This window comes from Clarias gariepinus, chromosome 26 (genome assembly GCF_024256425.1).
Source record: "Clarias gariepinus isolate MV-2021 ecotype Netherlands chromosome 26, CGAR_prim_01v2, whole genome shotgun sequence".
In the NCBI taxonomy this organism is placed as follows: domain Eukaryota; kingdom Metazoa; phylum Chordata; class Actinopteri; order Siluriformes; family Clariidae; genus Clarias; species Clarias gariepinus.
Genome location: NC_071125.1, coordinates 18,319,722 through 18,344,656, shown reverse-complemented (window position 1 = coordinate 18,344,656; position 24,935 = coordinate 18,319,722). Strand labels below are relative to the sequence as shown.

The 24,935-nt window shown below is 37.6% G+C and overlaps 1 protein-coding gene across 1 annotated transcript in view; it reads left to right on the top strand.

Moving 5' to 3' along the window:
* The window catches only part of kcnb2b (potassium voltage-gated channel subfamily B member 2b), a 120,886-nt gene extending 96,795 nt beyond the window's left edge, over positions 1 to 24,091 (top strand). The window contains exon 2 of the mRNA XM_053487493.1: positions 21,634 to 24,091. Within this exon, the coding sequence (XP_053343468.1) occupies positions 21,634 to 23,655 (2,022 nt within the window). The 3' untranslated portion in view covers positions 23,656 to 24,091. The remainder of the gene's footprint in view (positions 1 to 21,633) is intronic.
* The last annotated feature ends 844 nt before the right edge of the window (positions 24,092 to 24,935 follow it).

The following is a 24,935-nucleotide window of genomic DNA, read 5'->3' as shown; positions in this document are numbered from 1 at the left end:
TACAACAGTTTAGAGTACTACTGTGCACACACACACACACACACAAACACACACTGATGGATGAGAATATGAGTGTGCGCCAAGTGGTCATCGCGAGTGCATCTGTCTTTTTCTTTTTATCTCTTTTTCTCTCTCTCTTTCCCTCTCGTGCTATCACACACACACACACACACACACACACTGCTGCAGCTTTGTAGGCTCATTAGCAGCAACAAATTTGTTCGTGACACTAATTACGGCCTCGCAGGAAACCAGTGAGTCAAGGCAAACGAAAGGCATTACATTACTTTTGTGGGACTTGTCAGTAGAATATGTGTGTGTTTCTGTTTGGTGTACTGGGGTTTGTCTTTTTCTCTTTATGCTAGTGAAGGATGATAAGCACAGGAGCCTTGACAACTCGCAGGAGATGTAATCCATCCCTGTCTTTTGCATGATCCCCTGCTCCGTGCTGCTTTTTCTCTTTGTATTTCCATGCGCTTGTTATAGTGCTAAACCAGAACCGTGACTGGACCCTTCAATGATTTTATATTGTCTGCTGATGGTGTTTGCATACTGAAGGAAGCACACGAAAAAGTGTGTGTAGAACCAGGCACAGAGCTCATAATCGATTATACAGTGATTGGATTTTCAATTATTTTTGGAATGTAATTTATTACAAAATATAATGCAGATACTGTAAATCCCTATAGTCATACACTTTTCCTATGAACTTTATTTACACATGTACATTTTACACCAAGTCGATACCACCATTTTGAAATATCAAGTCATATTCTGTTTCTTTTTAAACTTGCTATCTGATCCATGGCTTACATGTTCTACACCTACTCATTACTCATTTATATATATATATATATATATATATATATATATATATATATATATATATATATATAAATAAATTTACACACTGTATATGTACAGTATATTCTATAAATATAAAAAGTGTGGTGCATAACTGTTGTGTGTATGTGTATATATATATATATATATATACACACACACAAAAATTTACACACTGTAGTTACCCACAGGTAAGTTATTCACTTACATAAACATTACAACAGCCCAGTACACTTGCAGTAATACAGCTAAGCGCTAGAGAGTTGTCCACTAGACGTACATCTTACACCTACACAACTTGTATGTTACACATAAACGCCATAGAGTACACACTACACATACACGCCACCAGATTTACATAATAATTACCCATTATGTAGACACAGTACATACTCCAGTCACACACTACACATGCATGCTATAATAACTCACCACACTTATAACACACACTAAGTTGTCTGTAGACATTATATATTCGATATGGTTTTCATCTTCATGTAAGTCGAGCTCACGAAGACTTGATGTGGAAAAAAATCCTCCTGATATAATAACGTAATATGGCTAATATTTAGCAGGTTGTTGGTGTGAACATGTGACAGCAGAGGTGGATGTTATATTGGATTTTGCTTACAGGCCTGAGGAAGAAAGTGTGTAGGAGGATGAGCACAACTCCCCCTCTACACCAGATGTCAAGTGTTAGTGTATTATCAAAAACGCAAGTGTGGCCAGTCTTTCCCCTCAGGCAAATGTGAAAGTGTGTGTATTACTCACTTAACAACATGATGAAACATTTTTCAGCCAAACTGGCTTCCCTAGAAAACCCACACATATAAATCTAATATTTATCAAATGTTAAATTCACTATAAAATGTACAAATATCCGTAACACATCATATGAAAATGTAAAAAAAAAAAAAAGATATTTTGTTTTCATATGCTTCAGCTACCCTTAAGTGTTGTATTCTAGGTCCACGTTTGTCCTGTTATTTTTGTCACTCTGGTTCAGCACTCTAATGTCTCCTGAGCTGAAGCCTTTTCTAGAATCCTTCTGTCAGTGCTAGCAACTCTCAAATATGAATTTCCTTTGTTTACAAATACAAGTACAAATTTGGTCCTTAGACAATAAATCAGATCTTTGGTCCATGACTTATACCAATGCGAACAATATTCTTTTGCCGCAATTAATTAAGCTTTGTAGCAGAGCCATTGATTGAGATAATTTGAAAGGAATTTATTCAGTAGTGCTGGTGTTCGGGTCTGATAGATCTAATACTGAAATCTAATTATAGTATAAAGTAAATAAACAATTTATTACACAAATACACAAATTTGGTCTGGGTGGAGATTTATCGTTATAATCATACTAAAAGTGTATTTACTATTAACAAGGCTTTGTAGTCTGTTATAATGCAAAATGATTAAGTTTGCCTTAAACTGTCCTGTAGTGTGCACTGCTTAGCAGTGTTGTGCTACATTTCCCTGGCCATTTGTTTACGCTTTCACAGAACAACTATACGTGGTCATTGGATAAAAGATATAGACTACAATAAGAATAATTCAGGTCACAACTTCCATACAAAATTTACATATACGTACACACTAAACTACAGTACACTCTTTTTACACACACTAAGCTGTGTATACTACACTCATATTTTATACCTACTTCACAGTACTTACAGTATGTTTGTTTACACCGTATACACCTTCCATCTGTACAGTACACACTACACACACTACTTTTACATTTTACACTTATACACTATAATTACTATGCTCACTGGATTTATTACATTTCACTCCTACACATCAGCCACAACCTTAATGTTTAAGCTTACACACTATACAGTACTTATTATGCACACTACATTTATATTACATTATATTTTATACATACAGTATGCATTATACTGTACTTACTAAACTCACGACATTTACATTATGTACATGCACACTTTACTTACTATACCAACTGCATTTACATTTTAGACTTACACACTATACATACTATTCACAGTACATTTACATTTTACACATATACACTAAACTTAATATTCTCACTATGTTTACTTGTGAATTTCCCCATGGGGATGAATAAAGTACCGACCTACCTACATTTTACACTTACATGCAATACTTATAATACTCATTACATTTACATTTAATTCTATAGGGACTATTTTTATATAGCGAGTTCTCACTCGCTGTGTGTAGGGCCTGGAGTTCTCACTCGCTGTGTATAGGCCTGGGTTTTGATAGCAGCCACTGATTGCAGGCCATCGTTAGTGCCATTCTCAAGCCTTGATAAAACTTTCTGGTGTAAAAAATGCTGTGGCAACTATTTAATGGCAGCAGCCAAATGCCAACAACAGCACTAAGTTGTATTTAATATTTCTCATTACCTTCAACAATCTTTGTAATTAAAAAGGTTTTTTTGTGCAACAAAACTCTAAAACGTTCCCTTGCTGCCAGTTGCTCTCCAAAAGCACAATCAAAGCATGATATTGCTATATTGCTTGTCAAAACGAAATCAACATATTAATAATATTATCAGCTAGACTGATTTATTAATAGTGACAAAACTGTGTGAGGTGGAGTTATAGATGGGGTTTTTGCAAAAATAATAGAAAACTCACACTAAACAAAAGTAACATATTTTACCACCCTTGTAACTCAAATTAAACATGCACACTAAGAATTTTTCCCAGTTTGTGTTACTTGAAATGTGTTTTTCCCCTTCAAAATTACCAAAATGGATTTATCTTATTATGCCATCAAACCATTTACGTGCTTACATGCACACTCTCCTTACTAAATTTACATTCTGTTTTACAATACTTACAACCTCTTACTCTGAATTTACAGTCTACCCTACAAACATTTTTACACAAAAGAAAATTTGTACTCCACCTACACTTTATACGCATTATGCCCGCTTGCACGTTACACACATTATACTAACAATTTACTCTTACAGAGTATACATACTACACTAACACCTAACATATCCTGTATATTTGTTCACTTTATACATGCGCAAAAAAAAAAAAAAAAAGTAAAATTGTCAGGAAGCTGCTTAACTAGGCACCAACACGACAGGTCTTGTTCATCAAGCAGCATTACAGTGCTATTGTAAAATGTTCTTGTTCCCTGAAGAAACCGGTAAAGTCCAGAGTCAGCGTCATTCCACTTTTAGAACAGGGTAAAGTACTATTGTTTACAATGGACGCCTTGTCATTTGTTCCCTGAGTGTCTTTTCTGCACCTTTTTTTTTTCATCTCTTTCAGATGAGCAGCTCGGAAAATCTTGCAGGAAAAGAAAAAATATAGCATGCCCTGAAATCTGCACTCAGATGATAACATTAGTAGAGATTGAGGAATAAAGTGCAGTAACATGATCTCTAAATTGCTTCCACCGTTCTGTAAGTGTTCTCACTCGGCTAAATGGAAAGCAGCACTGCACGAACCATTCTCACGCCTGACTCTGATTCTGACGAGTGACAGGCATCCCTGTTAACTGGAATGAGGCTTAGGCTAAATGGAATCAGTCAGTAGAAATAGTGATCATAGAACATTGCTGCAGTAGTCCAGGTAGTTTGTGGAAGCTTGACTTGTCTGGTATAATTACATATACAGTATATTATAGTTACCTAGCTTTGTAGTGCTGTAGCCTTGTAGTGAGATAGCTAAACTAATACATCGGTGTCAATAAAACAGTATTTTATTCTAAGCACATGTGTGTTCAGATTAGCTCACTCTCACACATCTGCTTTTCTGCCTTCCATTAAAATGCCCTGTCTGACCTCTGTCTGCCTTCAAACCGCAAGGTTTTAACCACAGGTTTGTCTGCTGATTTGATTTGTTAATAAAAGGCTCATATTTACATCTGCCTCCACCTCATGACACTTGATGTGTAGTTATTAAGTATTATTAAATGAGTAGATTTCCACAATGCGAGAGTGACATCACTGGACAGGGCATTATCTTATCACCTGCTGGCTTTGGTAAGTGTTTCAGGTTTCAGTTCTGGTAGTGAATAGCTGGTATATTTTTCTACACACATTCTCAAATTCTTTCTCTCTCTCTCTCTCTCTCTCTCTCTAGATAGATAGATAGATAGATAGATAGATAGATAGATAGATAGATAGATCACTTCTAAGTTCTGGGTTGCTAATTTTTTATCTGGACAATTTAGCTCGCCAGAAAAAGGTATATAAAGCCAAAAAAAAATAAAATAAGTTTATAGTACATATAGTACTTAGCTATATATACTATATCTACAAAGGTATTTGGCCAAACATGCAATAACATTTTATCCCAATATGTACAGTAAACAGTAAATCCTCTACATACAAACATTCAGGTATGAACACACAGGTTCGCACACGCTATTTATTCATTTTTAGTTTATTTGACAGGGACATTGTACATTAATTCACATATTAATAAATGTACCAGAATTAGCCAAATGGTTATTTATCATCTGCAGTCCCTGGAGTAGAGGAACAATAAAATGTCTATCCGGTGTACATTGTCACATGCATACATACAGCATGCATACCAGGATGTCCGGTAGTAGGTGTAATAGCAGCAGCGATGAAGCTGGTACTGCTTAGAAATGCCAAGCAATAACAATGAGACAAAAGTTTAAATAATTCAGAGAATGGAGCGAGGAGAAAAAAGATGGCAGACATTGCTTGTTCTTTTAACATGATGAATCCTTTAACCATTGGCATCATTCTAAAGAACACTGTACTTTAATATACTGTCTATACTGTAGTATAGTAATCATCTTAGTATCCCACTATCTAGTCAATGTCTGTTGGATTTACAAAACAAATTGAACTTACAAATGAGCTCTCGGGATGGAAATTGTTCATATGTAGGGGACTTACTGTACTTCAATTTGGAGTTGGTCCCTCTTTTGCAGCTATAATAGCTTCCATTCTTCTTGGAAGGCTGTCTGCAAGATGTTGGGGTGTTTCTCTGGGAATTTGTGCCCATTCATTCTGTAAAACATTTATGAGGTCAGGCACTGATGTTGGACGAGAGGCCTGGCTTAAAATCTTCATTCCAGTTCAATACAGAGGTGCTCGATGGGGTTGAGGTCAGGGTTCTGTATTCGGGCCAGTCACGTTCCACATCGAACTCATCAAACCATGTCTTTATAGTCCTTGTTCTGTGCACTGGACATGTCTTGTTGGAATAGAAAAGGGCCTTCCACAAACTACTTTTGACTATATAGTGTAGGTTTATGTAACTCTTACCTTGGGTTAGATGCACCTTGAAGCTCTAACTATAGTACAGTATATCATCACCTACTCATTCTGGAATCCCACCCATTGAGGAGGGTTATTTGAATACCCCTTGTACAGTGGTACAACAGCACACGTCCTCAATGAACACGTCAAACTTTACATTGATTTTTGAAAATTAAAGAATATGTTTGTGCTAATTAATACAATATGTTATCCTTTTTTTTTTTTTAGCCAAGTCAGTCAGTAAAGCTTCTTGTGTAACATTGCCGCTCAGTGCTTTTGTTTGTCGCCACATCATTTCACTTCTGATTTGCAAGTTGAAACTCGGCCCAGCTTGATCACAAAACATGGCACCCCACCCATTTCACTGCAAATGAAAACAGGATTCATAGCATCCAACTTTAGCGCATAGTTGATTTTCCTCAAAAGCTGATCTTGTGTGTGTGTGCGTGTGTGCGTGTGTGTGTGTATTCGCATACTGAGCAGCACAGCAATCCAAATATGGCTGTTCTCTTGCTCGCTCCATTTAACCAAACCAGGCTGTCACATTTTCATATAAACACATGAAAAGCACTTTGTTTATGAAGCTCGAATGGAAACACGCTGTAGTGTATTATTCATCATATTCACCGTGTTTATAGTCGTAAACCTGCTTCCCGACTCTTCATTGGAACTGAGAACAGATTGCTGAAAACTAGAAGGAAAACATCTACTATAAAGCTAAAAGGCATTGCTCTTTTTGTTTTTGGATAATTTTGTGTATGAGACATCTCTCTCTCTCTCTCTCTCTCTCACACACACACACACACACACATTTGAAGCAATGCAGGGGATGACTGATAAAAAAATATCTTCTCAAGATACACTTTCATTTCAATATCGGGTCTTGTTGAGCTCATTTTACCTTTATTCCCACACGATCTACAACACAAGGCAGCAGTTTTTGATGGCTACATGCATGTCTGCTTTTTTCAGTATTGTGTGGGCGGGGCTAATCTTGTGTAAGCACAACGCTGATGTGTGTATGCTTCCCACCCTGTATTTATCTACACTATGTTCTTTTTTCGAGTCTGAGCAACTTAAACACTGCACCTTTATCATTTGGACAGGATAATATTTCCAAACTTATGTCTATAACAGTAGGAATGTTGATGAAGGATGTCTGTAGTAACCATAATTTTTTTTGTTCTAATTTCTTTTACTATCATTACAAGCTCTCATAATAGACATGTGATCATTATTAGGTCACATAACTATAACTTAAATGCAGGCTCTACTTTTAGGACATTTAAGGAACGTTCAAGTCAAACCAGGACTTTTGATTGAGAAGAATAACAGAATTCAGTATTGAGAATAAAGACACTATATAATCCCCTGATACACTAATGCACTTATCCCAGCGTTCCACTAGTGCTTGGATACCATACAGTTTTCTCAGTATGCCAGAGCCATGATCAGACTGCCTGATTCACGTCTGAAATGCTGGCCTTCCAGGAACTCCTTTAATAGACCAAGCATGTGGAAATGGCTTCGAGTGAGGCCAGGACTATATGGAGGATGTGGCAATGACTCCCAGTCGAATTCCTGTAATGTGCAGGTGGTGGTATTTTAACAAAAACCAACAAAAGCTTTACGTTTTTAATATCTCCGATTTTATATTGTACTCATGTAGGCTTGTTTTCATTGTGGTTTCTGTGATAAATGATAAAAAAAATAGCATTTCAATTTTGATTGGTCATTTTATGGGTAAAATATTTTCATGTGTACACATGCAGTCCGTAAAAGAAATTCTAACTGGCCCAGAAATGTTTTAATAATTACATTACCACAACTCCCTATGAAAACCGAATCCAGTCTGAATAGGGTCTTATTATGTAACTCTGTAACTGGGTGAATTGGTGTATACCTAGCAAGGGTGGCTCATTATTATGCATCAACCTTTCAACAAAAAATTCTCACTGACAGTGTCATTCATTTTAATTCAGTTGAAACAGAAAATGTTTTATGATTGAGCAATTTTGCAAATGTCCAGGTTTGTTTGTATAATTATAATTGCACATACTAAAAAAATGCTAATAATTTTCACAAACTCTGATTTCCTGTAAATTGCAAATAATTGGGAGAGGCGAAAGGGGAGGATTGTAGTCCCGTCATATCAATTCAGGTATTAGGTTACACAGGTTCGGGGTTTTTTTTGCTTATGTCCAACAGTGTGCAGTAGGGGAAATGTATCAAATTTAAAATTTGGGCAAAAAATGGTTGACAAAATTTTCATCTTTTCAATCCTTCAACAGAATTAAGAAAGATTTCACCTAAAACATTTTTAAAAGTTCTTTAAAGAATGCTATCCAAGCTGATTACTACAGTCCTGGTAAGAAAAGCATGTGTTTTCTTTGCTATGTAACTGCACTGCACTGCTTAAAAAAACTATTTTTAGGCTTGACAAGGGAAATCCTGGGGTCGAAATAAAGCTGTGGGTTATCGCTTTCTTATTAAATCATGGAATCATGTTTGTAACATTCTTAAAAAAAAAAAATAATTTTTGAGGCGCTCATTACAGTTTCGCACTTGCCATATATCTACCGGACAACTGGACATGATACAGTAATAAACTTGAAAATCTATAATACCGCAATCTGACTTAATCCCTGATTTGATATGACAGGTCACATTTTCTGCGATGTAGTCAGGCAGGAGATTTAGCACAAACCTGTCAAGGCTGGTGAATGGTATTGCCACATACACACTTAAAAGTGCATATAAACCGGCCCGCTAGACTATATGCTGTATCACTGAATGTTGTCAGCTCTCAACAATGAATAGTAGCCTAAAGCAGAAGTCACATGACACAGCCTCTCGACTCTCAACTTTTTTATTTATTTTTTTTAGACTGTCATTTTCTGTAACGTCGCTCTTGTATCCCACAATACGCAGTAATTGAATTGCTGCTGACACAAAGCTGACATTTAAGCAGCATTTTATCTGATTTATTTTTTCTGTCATGCTGTAGGAAGCATTTATTTTTGAAAGCATGGGTAAGGTCCACTTGTCCGCTTCGAGGGAAGAGCTAGTACAAATCGATACTAACTTCTTCTGAGTGAGCACATTTATTCATTTTTCATACTTCCGTATCATCTCTCTTGTAACCCTACTATGGCACAGTGCACTGAATTAAAACTTTTGGGAGATTGTGTGTGAATCGTGAGTGCTATGGGCATGGTCGCTTAGAGGTCAGCACTGTTGTCTCACACCTCCAGGGTTGGGGGTTCACCTCAGGTCTGTGTGCATGTGCATGTTGTCTCCATTCCTTTGGGTGTCCTGGTTTGACCTCAAAAGTCCAAAGACATGCTGTGCTGGCATACTGGCATTTGGTGTTTCCAAATTGCACATAGTGTATAATTGGCTATCTAAGTGTTTGTTTATGTGCCTTGTGATGGATTGATACAAGGTGTTCCCGGCCTCTACACAGGATAAGCGGTATAAAGAAGTAATGAATGAATCTTAGCGCTTCCTCATCAAAGAATAGACTAAAGGAAGATAATTTTTGACAACAACAGTGTTTAATCACTCCAGTTCAGTTTCAGGGACTTTACAATTTATGCTGAGGTGGATTGAGGCTGTTATGGTGGCTTAATCACACACTGTTTTTATTTTAATTCTTCACCAAACAAATGTATTCGGGGTCGCAGGGGGCCCCGAGCCTATCCCTGAAGATTAAGGGCACGAGGCAGAGTACACCCTGGACAGGGTGCCAATCCATTGCTGGGCACACACATACAGTACATACACTCACTATGGGCGATTTGGGAACGCCAATAAGCCTAATCAGCAAGTACCTCACCAAGCATGCGGAGAACATGCAAACTCCATGCACACAAAGACAGGAATTGAACCAGGCCGGGTATCAAAACCAGACCCTGGAGGTACAAGGCAACAGTGCTAACCACTACACCACCGTGCCACCTAAAGGGTCATACATTGGTTTTTAATTATTATTTAGTTTGAACTGTGTTTTTTAGTAGGCTTGCTAGTTTTGAATCCTTAAGAGAGAAGGTGTGTCAGCTCCAGCATGCTGCAGAAAAACAATTAGCGTTAGCCAAAATGAAGTATCACAATTAGCAGTGATTTTCTCTGTGTTCTCTTTCCAGGAAATAACTTTTCAGCCTTCATCTTTGTCTTGAGATACTGTCATGTTCTGTGAATAGGCAGCTTTGAAGTGAACAGCCACTTAATAAACAAAATGCAAATTACAGCATGCTAATCGGTAGCTACTGACATAAAGCTGTTGTTGTTAGCCATGTTAGCATGAACGGTTCCTTTCGTTCAATACATTTTTCAATAGTTCAATGTAAGTTAGCCTTTAGATGGCTATAATAACAATGTGCAGGGAATTTTTAAATAGTTCTCTAAGCTTCCTGACGATTTTTTTTTCTTTTTCTTTTTCAATTGAGCAGTTCCAGAGAATCTTTGTTTGTTTGTTAAGCCAGTAAACCAGTAAATCTTTCAAGCATAAAATGGCATCTAACTTAAGACATGAACTAGTGAGGAGTAGGTGCAGATGATGACAGATGATCAGGCTGGTAATTAGTATACTGGTGATGCTGAAGGCTGAGTGGTTAGAACAAACAAGAGGGGAAATGAGGTTGCTGCTGTGGTTGTTCCGTAAACAACCAATTTTAAATTTGTATCTTGTGTTTATGTCTCAGTAAAACCTTTGTTATACAGTGGGCACTGTCAATCGAATGTAACAGTAAACCCAGTAGACAAGGTGATTATCACCTTTTATGCCTTTTCAATAAGGCAATAAAATATCTGCCACAGGTAATGGTAGCACGTATATGTATATATAAATATATATATACGTCTGTCATCTTATGCCAATGAAATAGAATCTTAATCATTTGAAACACGTCGAGTGTTGTTGTTGCAGCAATTAATATTTATTACAAGTGATTGCCTATTAAAATTCAATTTGAAAATGCCAATTCAAACTTATCTGGACCATTTTAGCTGATGACCCAATTTTCCTGGCTTCACCCTACAGAGAGAGGCGGTGGGGGGCAATGTGTGTACTTATACACCTTGTCCATACTAAGTGAGGACACCTCAGGATAATGGTAATAGGATTGGACTGCTATCTTTAGTAAGGACATAAAAAGGTTATAAGCGGTTAGTCACTAGATCCCTAGGACAGAAAATAGCAAAGTAATCTTTGACCATTCTATTATTCATCATATACAGTAATAATAATAATAATAATAATAATAATAATAATAATAATAATAATAATTACTATTATTAGGGCACAAACAGCCTCGTGTTTTCCTAAGGATAATTTTTTCCCCACCGTTTTGTGCTTTTTGGGGGTCTTAACATGGTCGAAAACTCATGAAAATTGGCAGACAGGTTGGAATCTGCTGCCATTAGGATGCCTGAGAGTCGCGTGGCCCAAACGAGATTTTGCTGCATAGCTCATACACACTTGCTGCCACAAACTGGACTGGAGTTGCAGAAGAGACATGACGTTAAAACCGTCAAACAACGCAAGTTACACAGTATTTAAAACCAGATCAGCTGGCCAATGAGCATTTTGGTCAAACTCACTCATGGAAATGGAATGGATGGAAATGCAATCCTGTTAGAAACTTAGTGTAATACACAATATGCACAGATCGTCCAGCCCTGTGTTTATGGAAATATGGAGAAATTAAATTAAACAATGCCATTCAACCAATTAATTAAACCAAACCCACTGAAATGGGGAGACAGCATGTTCTGTCACAGATCAGGAGTCAAGAACAAGAAAGTATTGTTTTTTTTTTTTGTACATTCTATACAGGTACATTGTCATGAAATGTTCATGCTTTCTAACTGTTAAAATAATGACATTTTTCCACTATTTAACAGTTATCTTGCTGTTATCAAGCTGTGATGCTTTTGGGAAAAAAAATGGTTAAGAGAGAACATTGTCTTGCCTGGTGTTTGAAAAAAAAAATAGCCCAAAGATTAGCAGATAGTTAATGTCTCATTGCCTCCTTTTTTTTATTTGACCAAATTCTGATCCATGATTTTATTAAGAAGATATTTTAATTACGCACTCTCTCTCTTTCTCTCCCTCTCCTATTAGCATTTTATAAACAGCTCTACATCAACATAAAGTAAACAGATTGTCAAGGTTTTTGGTTTATGAGGTGCCTAAAGCACTGAGACGCTGCAAATTACAGACTGTGGGGAACAAGCTCTAATATACACATTAATGTATGTGAACATCTAATGTGTTTGTGTTTTTTGTTGTAACAGTTTATTCATTATAACGCAACAAACAAAGATGAACTCCATAAAAAATTTGAATCCCACACATTAAAAACATCAGCTGAATCAGTCTTGTACATCAGATGACTCGAGTGAATCATGAACATCAAGTGATTCAAATGAATCAAGTAATCCCTACACACATCTACACATCAAAAACATCAAATGAATTAAATGATTGCTACACAAGGAATCAATCAAATTAATGATGACCGTCAAATGAATCATGTGTCCTACATATTAAATGATTCAACTAAATCATTCACATATAATAAATAAAATGAATTCTACACATCAAATAAACCCTGCACAATCAATTGATTACTTGTGTCATGTACATCAAATGAATCAATTTGGGATAGGGAAAACACATAAAAAGTTTTAACTCATTTCGGGAGTCATGCACTCACTTACTTATCATCTATACCGCTTATCCTGTATAATAGCATCATGGGGGGTCTGGGCGCCTATCCCAGGAGACTTGGGGCACAAGGCAGGGTACACCTTGGATAGAGTGCCAATCCATCGCATGGCACACACACTTTGTGCAATTTTGGGGAAAGCCAGTTCACCTAATCTGCATGCTTTTGGACTATGGGAGGAAACCCACCCAATATGGGGAGAACATGCAAATTCTGGAGTTTGACCCTGAAATAAAGAAGATTCAGCATGTAGTTGTGCACATGTTAAGCATTAATTAACACAGTATCTCAGGTATCTTATCAGGTATATAAGCAAACAAAAATACATCAAGTGAAAATATCTTGGATATGGTTTATTCAATATATAAATTCATCTAGCAATTCTTATTATACAATGGCTGAGTTTTTTTTATACCCCTGGATACTCCAGTTTCCTTCCACAGTCCAAAGACATGCAGATTAATTATTATTAATAACTAATTGGTGTTTACAAATTGCTGTAGTGTGTGTGTGTGTAAGTGTGCCCTGTGATCGATTGGCACCCCATCCAGGGTGTACCCTGCGCCTAAGTCCCCTGTGATAGGATAGTGTACCCTGCGCCTAAGTCCCCTGTGATAGGATAGTGTACCCTGCGTCTAAGTGTCCTGTGACTGTGAGGTTTATGGCTTTTATATTTGGGTGAAATGGTGGCTTAATGGTCATTCGACATTGCATCTAGAGGGTGTGTGTGTGTGTGTGTGTGTGGAGTTGCAGCAGTGGCAGCATTTCCAAATTGCATATAGTTTATGAAAGGGTGTGTGAGTGTATTTCTGTGTGCTTGTGCACTGTGATAAGGTGTCACTCCATTCAAGATGTAACCAACATTGTGCCCTGAGTTCCCTTGGATAGCCTGCAGGGTACCTGCAACCCTAAACAGTATAAGTGGCATAAACCATAAATAGATGGATGAATTTTATTTTTGGCTTGTGGTAATCTAAAAATAGAAATAAAAGATTTAAACTGTACTTTTTTTCAGTGTTGTAATAAGTATCTTGTAGTTCTTTGGATCAGAGGTGGCTCTGAGTTACTGACCGGAAGGTCGGTGGTTTGAGCCCCTGCTCTGCCAGGTTGCTGCTGTTGGGCCCTTAAACAAGGTCCTTAACCCTATCTGCTCCAGGGGTGCCATATAATGGTTGACCCTGTGCTCTGACCCCAGCCTACTTACAAGAAGCTGGGATATGTGAAGAATAAATTTTTTTACTGTGCAGCGATGAATAAATGCTGAACTTTTTTAATGTAAACATGATTTAATATGCAGCTTGTCAATGTTTGTGAAAAACTATTTAAGAAACTGAACTAACACTTTCTGACCGAGCAGATATGTGAATTTAACAGCGATGTGGAATAAAATCATCGAATAAATTTAAAGCATAATTGTGAGGGTGCATGTTTCAGAGATCTATTGCTACTAAGCTGAGTTTACAGTAGCTCTCTGGTTTTATGGTGTTAGTATTACACCATGTGGTACTCTAAGATAAGTTTTTGTGTATTAATTCATAATCAGGAAGCAGACAGGTATAGTAAATTATTATGTCATCCTCTGAATATCATGCTGACTCCAGCAAAGTCTTTAGCCTCCACACGTAAATCATACTTCACTTCTGTTTCAGAGGATTCTGCACTGTAAGTTTGACATTTATTGGAGATGATATATCTACAAGGACGCGTGATTAATGTGACGACAAGACGAAGAAAAATGAAAAGCGAGTGAAAGGAAAGATCAAGAAAGGGAGAGGGTGCACTCTAGTGACAAAATGTAAAACATACACTCGGAATCGATACTGGATACATACTGTACAAAACCGATAATTTCATTATACAAAACCGATAATCCACTACTTTTATTTTTTTTGACTCTGTGCATGTTCTTGCTGCATGACACAATTGGTGCAGTGTTGTCCCACACACAGCAGCTTGCTGTCTTCCCCTGTATACTGCCTACTTGTCTTCAGTTTTTATTATGACAACACTAGGTTTTTTGAAGGTGAAAAGAGACAGAGAAAGAGCTGAGAAAGCTGGATGAGTAGGTGTCAATTTGTTTGATTTTTTTTTTTTTTTTTTTTTGCCACACAGACGTAGGTGGTGATTTTAAATGGTGCGTCACATTTTTAACATACATAGCCAGGGAAAGTGGAAGAGGAAGTAGAGATAATATTGAAGTGGAAGTATTCAGCCAAAAAATATGCTCAAGTTAAAAAGCTGTGAAAGGTAATAAGTAGTGCAGTCGATAACATTTTTAGTCTAGGTAATCACAGGTATAGTCAGTGATTAATCATGATTAATCATCATTTAAAAATACTTTTTAATTTACTTGTATTATAAATAAATGTGTAACGTTAGAATAATAAAATGCATGACAAACTGGTTAGAGGAAACACATTATGAGGTTTTAGAAGATCTCAAACGTAACATTTAACAGATGGTAAATTAAAATCTCCCAACGGGTAGTATGAGGTGTGGCAACCCATCAACGGCAGGGCTCGAACCTGGACCCTCAGATTGAAAATCCAACAACCAATAGCCTCAGCCGCGTGAGCCACCACTCCCAAGTCTTACGTTTAATGTATTTTTGTGAGAATAGTTCCCCATGAAGGTAGCTGGAGCACAAAATTTTGGTTTTCTCCAAACTTCCATCTAGTAGCTTTTTATAATGAAACTTGCCGTTCAGCACACCTCGTGTTTCCTCAGTCATCTTATTATCTGTGTTAAATGTGCCATTATCACACACAGCCAGTTAACCGCACTGTGATCATGGAAAGCCATTAGATGTTAGCTTACTCTTAACAGGCTACCTTGTGTGGCAAAAGAAATGTATTTTAAAGATAAAAATATTTAATGATTAGGGCATTCTATGGACAATAGAATGGCTTAAATGTAAGCGTTCATATACAAATAAAAAAATTGGTTATTGCAATGTAGACAGCAGATTCAATCAGCTAATCAGAGTAAAATAATAAAATTATATATTTCCTAACTGCATGTAAAAGACACAAATTGTCTAATCGGCTTAAATGACCTAAGTGTCAAGAAACAATAATACAGCTATAGTGTTGGTTTTTGAAACTAATTTGCCATAAAAATTATTTAGCAAAAATAAGTGACAGGCTGTTTTCATTATGGACCTAATGTATCTGGTGTTTAGTGTCTGTGCAACTGTTTTCGGGTGAATAGTTGTAGGACTGAATGCGTTATTAGCTCACTTATATGTATTTTGACGTCTTTACAGTCCAGTCATGCATAGATTTAAAAGTTTTCTGGCTGAGATGTCATGACAACGGGTTGTTGCATTTTACAGATTAATGAATGTCCTTGTCCTGACAATAATGGAGTAATTATGCAACTAAATTCACATTTACTGTATTTAGAAGCATAAAAACAGCACATGTGACATAACAACATAACACACACCTGCAAGCAACAGTCCTGTGAATGCAGCTTTTAAGATTTTTTTTTTACTGGCATGCACACACAAGGACAAGCGAAATAGCCTGATCCACACCACCCACTGTCTGTCAACCTTGAGTGAATATTGATTGTGTATAAATTAGAGTGAGAAATGAAGTCGAATTGATATTGATTAGTCATGCACTTGCACTCTTAAGTCGCCCAATATAGCATCGTCACCTGTGCCAGAGATAATTAGATTTTTTTTTTTTAGCTGATGTATCAATATTATACAGTATGTATTTGTGTGTTATGTGGTAAAATACATCATTACCTTGGAACCACTCCCACTCGCCATTATCATCTATACCACTTCATCCTGTGACCGGGAGACTTAACGCACTGGACAGGGTGCCAATACTCCGCAAGGCACACATACATACTGTACACACTTTTATATTGTATATCATTTATATAATAGTATTGTACATACTTATTCCTTTATTCTTCTAGTTAATAGATTTTCTTTTTTTATTTCTTAATAATCCCAACACAGTCTGGAGTTTGGTGCAACTGCATTTCACTACTGTTGTACAACCATGAAGGTGACAAATAAAATTTGGGAATCTTGAATCATCCACTCATTCACACACTACAGGCATTCTGGGAATGCCATTTCGTCTTATCTGCACATCTTTGGACTTGGAGGAAACCCAGCAAGCACAGGGAGAACATGTAAACTCATGTACACAGAGGAAAGAATCAAACCTGGACGGGATTCCAACCCGGACCCTGGAGGTGCTAGGCGACAAACGGGTTGAGTTTTGTTTCACATAAAACTTTTTCTCGTTCAAAAATCGTTCAAAAATCATTGACAGTCACGAGCAACACGAAATGTTACAAAATCTTTAGTTAACAACTGTCTACCTCTTTAGCTGCTTTAGTACTGCAGCGTTATCCGTCTGCATAATATTTCTATGTAAATATTGCTTTTATTCATATTGTATGAAAAGTGCATAATGGCTTCCAAAAGTCAGCACTTATGGTACTTTAAAGATTCTACAAGAAGAATATATAGCAATTTTCAACATAAACGCTTTCTTATAGACAACCACATCTTTCTGCGGACAAATAACCTGCCAAAATGGGGAAACATCTAAAGTGGTTTTTATCACGTTTTGCTATCAAAAAAGCCTTTTATTATTTAGAAAACGCCTTACCTGTTGGGTGAGAAAAATTATATAACATTGCAGCCTTTTATATCACACTGCGTTCAATAACAAGATCACTCATGACACCTTTTTCCCGAATGGGACTGTGGAACGCATTGTTTGCCAATGATATAAAATAAACAGATATAAAATGTGCCAACAAATCATAATCATAACACAGAGAAGCGCGACACATGAGACTTTTTAAGGAAGGTAGTGTGTATTCATTTTCTTTTTCTAAACTTGTAGCTAACACAGTCATGTAACATATCTCAATACAAATGAATAAGTTTACATAAACATCAAAAATTAGATTGATACAGTCTTCATGAAACTAAAATCACCCTTTCCTTTTCAACGTCTGTCCTTTTATGGAGAGTTCTATTTCAAAACCATTATTCTAAAATGCTTCTTACATGCACCTCCTTTTACCCACCATGCAGTCTGATTTCTTAAACTCTCCTTTAAAGTAAGGCTCTGATGACACTTGACATATTTGACCTGGTGTTTGACGTATGCAAACACATGTCCCACAAGTTTTACCTTAACCACTCTGGTACAATGTTGTTACAGGATGGAATTATATGACATATAATTTTTGTCCCATGACTCAATAATAATGTATCTTCATTTTTAGCAAAAAATATCCTACACACTACAGCTTCAATGAAAAAAAGAAAATCTTTATTTCTCAGATCCTATAGTGGTTTTTCATGGTGACCTTTCTTTTCTCTTGAATTTGGCCTTCAAAGCAAATAGCTAGCCAGTGATCCATAAAACATCGAACCCAGAAAGACCAACACATCCGAGTAGACAGGCCTCATATCCGTCTTAACTTTGAAATATTACAGTGCTTCACAAAAGGGAAAAAAACTGTTTGCAATAGAGTCATTTCTGAGGACTTTGACATGTGAGATGAGTGACTTCTGGTTGTTATGCTTGGAGTTTAATATGCACATTAACGAAGATCTTTCAAATGGGTATGAAAAACATGGGAAAATTGTGGTGCGAATGGCATTAAACGTGGCATGAATATGGCAAGGTTATGTGGAGACATGAGACACAACCAAGTGTGAATGGCCGTTAAAAACAAGATGGTCCAAAGGCGTGACCTGGATGACTGAGAATCTTCAAAGACATATCTGATAAGCAGTGATCTCTCTATAGTCATGAAAATTGTTCTAAAATTTAAATAGCACCACCTGTGGTACTGGAGCACTTGTATGTTTAGTATTAGGCAAGATCTAAGCATGAGACGGTGGTTTTGGCTCCACTCTACCCTCGACGCTAAAGATTGAGGTGGCATTGTTAATTCCTTAGTATGCTTCTTATAAGAAAAATGTGTTACTTATTGTGAGGACATGTGTTACCACACTTCGGGGATGTGATTGTGTAACAACCTCAGATTGTTGGGGCTTCACGCACTTTCGCGCTCACAAGGCAGCTGGATGAGCTTGGATGCTTTCAAGTTCTCATATCATTTACATGGTTTACGTATACCAATGAATGAAGTGGCACAAGCCATTTTTGTTTATCCTTCCTCACTTTTATTACCAGGACAGGCCCCAACTAAAATAGGCTAAATGGGAAATGGGTAATAGCTCCAGAAGTATTGATTAGTCTAGCTGGCTTACAGTTTAGCCATCACCATGACAGCAGTAACTAACACTTTAATTCAATTGTTTCTCTCATGATCAGTAGTTAAACAGCAGTAGCATAGGCATGCATACTGTTGGGAAGAGTTTTTTCCTATAAATTATCTCTATGTAGTTTTCTATTAATTAATGTCCTGTGTGATTTTTTTAAATAGAAAATTGCTCAGTGTTCCTTGTGTTTCATGGACATGGTGTGAAGTTGTAATTTGATTTTATGTTTAATTGATGACGATGTGTGGGCGAGTTTTTTTTTTTACTTTTCTTTAATTAACTCTTTTTATTACTTTTGAAAACTCAATTACGGTAACTTTTTAAACTCCATATAATTCGTAATTAATTTGTTAATTAAACCATAATTACTTAAACTTTTTTCTTTTTATTTACTTTTGTAACCTTTTAACAAGCGCTTTTTTATTAGCTGCTTATTTCAATTATTAAAAATGTAATTTTTAAAAAATATTTTAACTTAATTATTAATGTATTTCTGACCTAAGTGTAACGTCTATAACATTCTTTCTCAGCATAGTCGTATTAATGGCTCTGTTGCGGCTGGGTCTGAATCCTAATGCACTTTCTTATAGCTTCTCACCCACTAAAATCATGATACATCCTACTGTTCCTGCACTTAGAGGTTCTCTTAAACCACATTCCTGCAGGAACGAAGACCCCCCGTGCATATGGTCTAATACTAACAGGTTTAGTCTAAGTAGCACTCACAACTGCTCTATGCAGCACCCACTCGTGCGTAATGAAATGCGAAGATCTTTGTAAAGAAATTACACACATTATCTTCTCTGAAAGGACTTACTTTGGAGCAGAGTGTGGTTGTAAGAGGCATCTGCATCCTTTTCAGCATTTTTTTCAGTGCATACAGTGCTGATATTTTTGAGAAACTTGTAACAGGTGGAAATACGAAATCATTGAATATGTTTATTTTAAACCTGGAAGGAATATGGAAAAAACTTCAAAGACTAAGGTTTGACAGTGATGCAAAGGATAGCATTGCGAGCACAGTGTTTCTGCATCACAGCTCTGGCTCAGGATACAATCTGTGTGGAGTTTCTGTGCATCTTCTCCTTGAGTCCCTATGGGTTTCCTCTGGGTTCTTTAACATCTTAGAGCCATGGGAGTTGGTGAACTGGCTGTGATAACTCGCAGCAGGTGTGAGTGAACGAGTGTGCGCATACTGCCTTACACCCAGTGCCCTCAAACTCCGGATCCAGGGTAAAGAAGTTGCTCAGGAATAATGATTGCATTAATATATTTTAAGGGTGCTGCATGAATATCGACCAGACTAAGACTGAAAGGTGTTTTTTGCACTTGGTGAGTTCCATTTGGAGTCTATTTTTGCCACGAGCGATGTGCCACAGCGTGACTCACCGCTCATGAGAAAACAAAACAATGGAGGAATGTCCCACTTTGCTGGTTGTGTCTCACTGCCTCAAGGATGAAGCACCCAGAACTTTTTGAGTTGCAGGAGAGTGAGTCAGTCTTATTATGGGGGTTGCAACAAACTCTACCTCCAATAACTATTAGGCTGTAGAAATGAATGGACTCTAAATGGACTTTTGTTCCCGAGGTCCTAAAAAAGGTCCTGCATTGGAAACACATCTTAAATGAAACTATTTTTGCAATGGAAACTTTTGTCGCATAGCACAAATCAGTCTCTCTCTCTTTCTCCCTCTCTCTCTCCCGCCCCCCTCTCTGTCTCTCTATTGTCATGTTTTTTATATATATTTGTGGCAAAACATTATAATGTCAGTTTATGGCTCCTTTACAATATATAAGGAGCCATTGCAATATCTCCCTCACCATAAAAATTGATTTCTGAAAAACTGACAGGCGTGTATTATTTTCTTATATTGGGATACTTCTAATGTACACAATATGGGCAAAACTTTTTGGACAACCTTCCAATCATTACACCCATATATGCGTTGCCTGTGCTTGTTGTGGTGGACTTCTTAACTCATTCAAAAGAAACAAGAGTGTGAAGTAGCAAGTAAAGCGCTTGATCAGTGGTTAGAGAGAAATTTAGGAATAAGCCCTGTGTTAGATGAAAGTGCTTCTGTGTCTTTGTGGATTTTGGCACTTGCATCCCATAAGTAATGTCCTTTTTGCTATTCAGACATGGGCAAAACCATTGTGCCATCACATACAAAAGGTCAATACAAAAACAAAATGCATAGACAGACATTATATATCTTTAGAAGTTTAAACAAAAAGCCTTGCATTTAAGCAAAATGTTTTTCTGTGGCTTAAAAAAGAGATGTCCGCATAATGGCTACTTGTTTCTTTAAACCCTGTGGCAGTTCTTATTGTTCGATCAGAGTTTTACAAATTTATAATAGTAATGGTACTCCGGTGCATGAGACTTTTATGGACCAAAAGCAAATAATCACAGGACAGGATGTAATAATCAACAATACTAGGGCATCTGGGAATGCATAACTTCATAACACTTAAAATTGAAAATTGATATACTTTTCTTTCTCTATTTCTCTTTTCAGATTCTGGCCATCATTTCCATCCTCTTTATCATCCTCTCTACCATCGCTTTGTCCCTGAACACGCTTCCTGAGCTTCAGGTGATGGATGAGTTTGGTCAGGCGAACGATAATCCTCAGCTGGCCCATATCGAGGCAGTTTGCATCGCCTGGTTCACTATGGAGTACCTGCTGCGCTTCCTGTCTTCACCCAACAAGTGGAAATTCTTTAAAGGACCTCTAAATGTAATTGACTTGTTAGCCATTTTACCTTACTATGTCACTATATTCCTGACAGAGTCGAACAAGAGCGTGCTGCAGTTCCAGAACGTGCGGCGCGTGGTGCAGATTTTCCGCATCATGAGAATCTTAAGGATCCTTAAGCTGGCGAGACATTCAACTGGACTCCAATCACTTGGCTTTACTCTCAGGCGGAGCTATAATGAGCTTGGCCTGCTCATATTGTTCTTAGCAATGGGAATAATGATATTCTCCAGCTTGGTATTTTTTGCAGAAAAGGATGAAGATGCGACAAAGTTTACAAGCATACCAGCTTCATTTTGGTGGGCCACTATCACCATGACGACCGTTGGGTATGGAGATATCTACCCACAGACACTGCTTGGTAAAATAGTCGGTGGACTTTGCTGCATCGCTGGCGTGTTGGTGATCGCGTTACCAATTCCCATCATTGTTAACAACTTCTCCGAGTTCTACAAGGAGCAAAAGCGTCAGGAGAAAGCGATCAAGAGACGCGAGGCCTTGGAGCGAGCAAAGAGGAATGGCAGCATTGTCTCAATGAACCTGAAAGATGCCTTTGCTAGGAGCATGGAGTTAATGGATGTTGTGGTGGAGAAAAGTGAAGACAAACCTTCATTTGATAATCATCTGTCTCCAAGCAGGTGGGGAACTCCAAAGCGTGCTTCCTCGGATGCTAGTTTAAAACCATTCGATAGAAAGATCGGATCACGGGAATGTTTTAAAAGCTCAAGTCCGCAGCATCTTAATGTCCAGAAACTGGAAGAAATGTACAACCAGATGAGCAAGGCACGATCCTTATCGGACCTTGACAAAAATCAGACTGCTGCTGCGCGAAAGCAGGAAGCACAGAATGCTAAATCTGGCTGGCGACGGAATAGACCTGTTTCAGATGTCCCGCACATGGCGAGTGTTGACAGCTTTTCCAGCTGCAATGCTGAACTCAGAGAAACCAACAAGTCAATCCATAAAACAGCAGCTCAGCTTGAGCAAAGTCAAACGAAAGTGCCTCCACACTGGGACAAGAACTCATCAGACACACTTAAACTCGGTCCAGAAGAGGACGAAGAGTTTGATTACAGGTCTGAAAACCAAGTTAGCCAGGTAGCATCCAATGATGATGATGATGAAGATGATGATGAGTGCTTTGAGGAGAACAGCACAAGTTTGGTGGAAAGTAGTCATCTTGTTGAGACAACATTGGACACGTTCCAAGTTAGTCCTGATGAGGAAAGCCAATTTGATCATATGCCTAGTGGCCAAGAAACGTATATGGAAGATGAAGAGCCTATGGTGGACGACACGACATGTTTAATTCAAAGAATTTGCCCAGGCATGACTGTAAATTTTATAGAAACTACAGATGACACTCCGCTGACGCCTCCAAGCACTTCCTCTGCTCAGGAACTCAGCATCAGTCTTGCCCAAGACAACGACTCACCAGAGCAAGAGAGCTCACCACTTTTTCCCAGATCAGTAATGCTAGCTAGAATCCCAGAACAAGGACTAATCCTTTCGCCAAAGCTTCCAATCAGTGATTTCCATCCAAACAAGACTTTATCACTGCTTGATGAACATGAGCGAATGTCCATGGAGGAGGACATGGCTGGGACTTCTGTTCCTTCACCCATATATACTGCACAAAACTGCACTCAGGATGGAGTAGTTGAGAGCGCAGAGGAAAAAACTGAAAGCAACCAAAGTGGACACAAAGTAGAGAACCACATGTTTACGCCAGAAATTCATCTCATGCCGGGAGATGGGGATATTTCGCAAACTAGCATGTGAAACGCTGGAAGATGAGAAAAAAAGAGGCATGGAGGTGTAGCGAAAGATATTTTTGCATGGCATGAAAATGAAAAGGTCATTATATTTGTGGCATTGTCTGCAGGAAGTAAGCCAGTCTTCATAGAAAAAGAAGAAATCTATCTTAAAAAAAAAAAAAAAAAAAACATCCTGCTGTGTCATACGAACTCGACAAATGTAAAAGTATAGGGGGACAAAAAGAGCATGCATTTAAAACGTATGTTTACGGTGCTTAGTTTGCTGAAAGAGCTTCACTGTAAATAAACTGAGGACTGAATGATGCACATAGTCACACAGGACAGAAGATTCAAATCCAACCTATTTATTTAAATACCGTGCTTCAAAGACTGAAAAGTTGCAAAACAGCAACATACTGAAACATATCATTACGCAGTAATGCAATGTGTACCATGACAGAGCTGTTTTTTTTATAAATATATATATAGTTTGGTCTGTGATATCAAAAGAATTTTGAACGGTAAATTGCGCTTTCAGATTCAGTGACCAGAAATTAACCATGACACTGGTCCATAAACACTTATCCGAGCAGATTTCCTTACTTAGCCCAGCTAGCTAGTTTTGGATAGATAATGAATGTTATGCTAGCATACCTAGGCAGCTAGCGTAAGTCAGGTTTTAAATGTGTGTAATAGTAATGTTTGACAGATTTTTTTTTACGGAAAACACTAAACATATCACTTTATCACGGTAAAGTGTCAGTGTAGCTCTGAGTCTGAACATCTCACATGTACTCATTTTTCCATTTTGTTACTCTACATAGCAAACCCATTTAGAGCATTTCTAGCCATAGCAACTAGCATAACACTGAGCAGCTAGTAGAAATTCTTAGGTAGACAGATGGCTACCTTTTTAATCAGTTTTATTAACCGATCCTTTATATAATGACAAGAAGTTCTGAGACTAATCTGGCTCTGTGTCCACTTTATTAGAAATACCTGCACACACATGCATTTAACAGCAGCACAATGCATAAAACCAGAAGTGTCAGTTAACATTTAGGTGAAATATCAAAATTGGGGAAAATGTGATCTTAGTGACTTTGAATGTGGCATGGTTGGTGGTGCTTGTGAGCAGCAGTTCAATCCATTGTTGAGTAGAGAGATCAGACTAGAATGACAAGACTGGTTCGACCTGACAGAAAGTCTATAGGTCAAATAAACACTCTATATAACTGGATGACCAGAAAAGCAGGCCTTGAGTTGAACACAGGGTTTCACTAGTCCTCAGCTGTTCTATATGGG